At 39.5% G+C, this 3,214-nt stretch overlaps 2 protein-coding genes across 2 annotated transcripts; both read left to right on the forward strand.

Moving 5' to 3' along the window:
- Positions 1 to 253: 253 nt before the first annotated feature.
- LOTGIDRAFT_177465 (hypothetical protein) lies at positions 254 to 1,069 on the forward strand (the record flags this gene model as incomplete). Its single annotated transcript, XM_009063807.1, has 1 exon — positions 254 to 1,069. One exon carries the CDS (start codon positions 254 to 256, stop codon positions 1,067 to 1,069), a length of 816 nt encoding a protein of 271 aa, XP_009062055.1.
- Positions 1,070 to 2,349: 1,280 nt separating this feature from the next.
- On the forward strand, positions 2,350 to 3,031 carry LOTGIDRAFT_154592 (hypothetical protein; the record flags this gene model as incomplete). Its single annotated transcript, XM_009063808.1, has 1 exon — positions 2,350 to 3,031. A coding segment is annotated over one exon (682 nt), but the record flags the coding sequence as incomplete, so codon positions are not given.
- Between the last annotated feature and the right edge of the window lie 183 nt (positions 3,032 to 3,214).

Genomic DNA, 3,214 nt, shown 5'->3' on the forward strand with positions numbered 1-3,214 from the left:
GACCCGATCATCAAAGTCACATACAAATGATTGACCTTTCAACTATGACCGGGTCATGTCAAAAATTGACCTTTAATCTCGGTGATGTAATTGATCTAGGTTATGACCGCTGTGACTTGACACGGTCATAGTCTGACATGACACGACCCGGTCGTGGGTCACGGACGTGACACGGTCACTATTGGTCACAATTTTAGTATATAGCCCGGCTTGACCTCCATAATGACATTTACGTGACCGCTGAAAATACAGAATGGAAACAACACTAGCAATCGAACGCGCCCAATGCTCTGAGAGCTTGGAACAATACGGATACAGACTCGATGCCTACCTTGGTGAAGGAGCCTGTGGCAAAATCTACTCATGTGAGAGAATTTCGGATAATTTAATGCTTGCTGTGAAAATTATTCGAAAGGACAATTCAAACAAATTCCTCGAGCGAGAAATATCTGTAATGAAGAGTCTCCATCATGACAACATTGTAAATTTACATAATGTTGTTGAAACACACGACAAGTATTACTTGATTATGGATTTAGCTAGTCAAGGTGATCTATTAGAATTTGTTGGTCTTCACGGTTCCCTAAATTCCGAGAAGTCCAAGAAAATCTTCAGACAAATTGTTGCTGCAGTTTCCCACTGTCATCAACAAGGAATCGCTCACCGAGATTTGAAGCTAGAAAATATCCTCTTGACCCAGACGAGTCAGGTCAAGTTAGCTGATTTTGGATTCAGCCGACAAATGACAACCAGTGATCTTTTCAGCCAGACATTCTGTGGTAGTGTAGCTTACACTGCTCCTGAAGTCTTACAGGGAAAGAAGTACAGCCCATTCCAGTCAGATGTCTGGAGCATGGGAGTCCTTTTATATGCCATGTTTGTTGGTCGATTACCATTCGACGATTCAAATGTGACAAGAATGGTTCGATCGCAATTGAAGCAATTGATCCCACTTTCAGCGGACATGAACAGTGAGTTAAAGCAGCTAATTTTACAGATGCTTAATCCTGAAGTCGAACAGAGGATAACATTGGAGGAAATCCGAAAATCCGAGTGGCTTAAGGAGTAAATACATAATACTGGGAAGTATCCGGTGGATAATTTCTGGTAATTAATCATATTTTTTTACAATCATCAATTTCAATATCACCATCATCACCATCAACAATATCATCATATCTACTTTGACCTAACTTGATAATTTTAACGTTACACAGGTTTTAAATTTTATCGTTACGAAAAGCTTAACCTTTGACCTAATGTTAGAGCACTTACGTTACTTGTCGCTTCTGGTAAAAGAAGTAGCATTATTATGACTGTCGTTACATTAAGTCAAAGCTTAAACTTATTGTTGCGTAAAGTCAAAGATTATCGTTATGTAGGGTAAAAGGTTACCTGTTTTTACGTTACGTATGTTAAAGACTAAATTCTAACCGAAGGTCAAGGTTCAAACCTATCATAAAGTTAGGTCATAGGTTATACTTATCGTAAAGTTTGGTCAAAGGTTACATTTTGACCTTTGACTCTTATAGAATTATATAACCTTTGACCCGGGTCATTGTCAAAAATTGACCTTTAAACTCGGTGATGTAATTGATCTAGGTCATGACCACTGTGATCTGGCACGGTCATAGTCTGAATGCCTGAATCGCTCATCGAGACATATTTACTACCACATGTTTGATGAAGACGACCTTGGGTGACGACATTGATGACGTCACATGCCAAATATGGTACAAAACCGTGCGCGTCGTGATTTGAAATTGGGTGCGGGAGCGTTGGCTGCGTCCGAAGCTAGATACGACGCTAACGCGAACGCCTGGTCGAAACACTTGTATGCCAGACCATAGATCTAATTCAAACATGAAAGCCGACGCCAACGCTGACTCAGAAGCTCGGTGGAACGTTTCAACCTTGGTCGTGTACGTGTTATGTTGTTTTAGCAATTGACCTAAAGTTACAACTGTTTTAACCTTTGACCTAGCGTCACATTGTTTGAACTCTTAGCTCAACGTTAGCCTTATCGCTATGTTGGGTCAAAGATTACACGGTTAATTTAAAACGTTGAATCTAAGGTTAAACTTATCGTAACATTTGTATGGTATTATCCTTTATGATAATATAATCTGGCAACACTGCATCTGATAATAAAAATGTATGCTGGCAAGAGGGGGCTGCGGGAGTTATGGACCTTGGCTTGGAGTGGAAAGGATTGTTATTTGAAATCATTCATAAGTCTATAAGTCTAAGCAGTGAATTTTCGTTTATTCAAAGAAAAACATTCTAGTAAACAAACATTTTTTGTGACCACCTTCAGTGCTTCACACTATTTTACATTTTTTGAACAAAATGGCAGTTCACAACGAATCTCAACTTAATTCAACGCCTTATTTTGATCCTGAAAAGCACCCGAAAGACACTCTAAAGGCTTTCACGGAATTTGTCATATGCTTTGAACTACGTTATGATGCCCAATATCCGGATCCACCAAAAGTTTCCCTGGATGCTGCATTAGAACGATGGAAGATACAAAACACTACCGCAGAAAATAGAGATCCCAAACCTACTATTCTCCAACATGACACAGTTAGAAATGCATGGCGTGTGGCTAAGCTTCTTGGTATGTTTACTTCCAGCAGATTCTACGCTGATTGGCTGACAGCTGAACCTGACGAACAGATCCGTAAAGATATCGGTTGGGACGACTTTCTAACCAAAATGCGGCGATTTTATAAAGGATCTGATAATGAGACTGTCCAAAATTTCCATTTTAGAGATATTTCACAAGAACCTGATGAAACATTCCCAGGTTTTTGCAACAAAGTTAAAAGAGAAGCTAAACATTGTGCTTTTAAATATGACAGTCCTACATGTACAGCGGAGTCTACAGCCATCAGAGATCAGATAATTATTGGAACATCCAACAACAATATCAGAGAAGAAGCTCTTCTTAGAGATTGGAATCTCACAGATTTATACCAAAAAGGGATGGCAATGGAGAGTGCTGCTAGAGGTGGTACCGAAATTGCAGGTGAAACTTTAAATAGAGTTGGTCAATATTCTTACAATTCACTTCTGAAATCGAAGCAGTCCGAAAAAGCTAGAAAGCCCACTTCAAACCAACGAGTACTAAACTGCTTTTATTGTGGAAACAACTTTTCGACTTCTATCGATCAACATCGATCTAGATGTCCAGCTCGCAATGTAACATGCA

This window comes from Lottia gigantea (genome assembly GCF_000327385.1).
Source record: "Lottia gigantea unplaced genomic scaffold LOTGIsca_6, whole genome shotgun sequence".
Lineage (NCBI taxonomy): Eukaryota > Metazoa > Mollusca > Gastropoda > Lottiidae > Lottia > Lottia gigantea.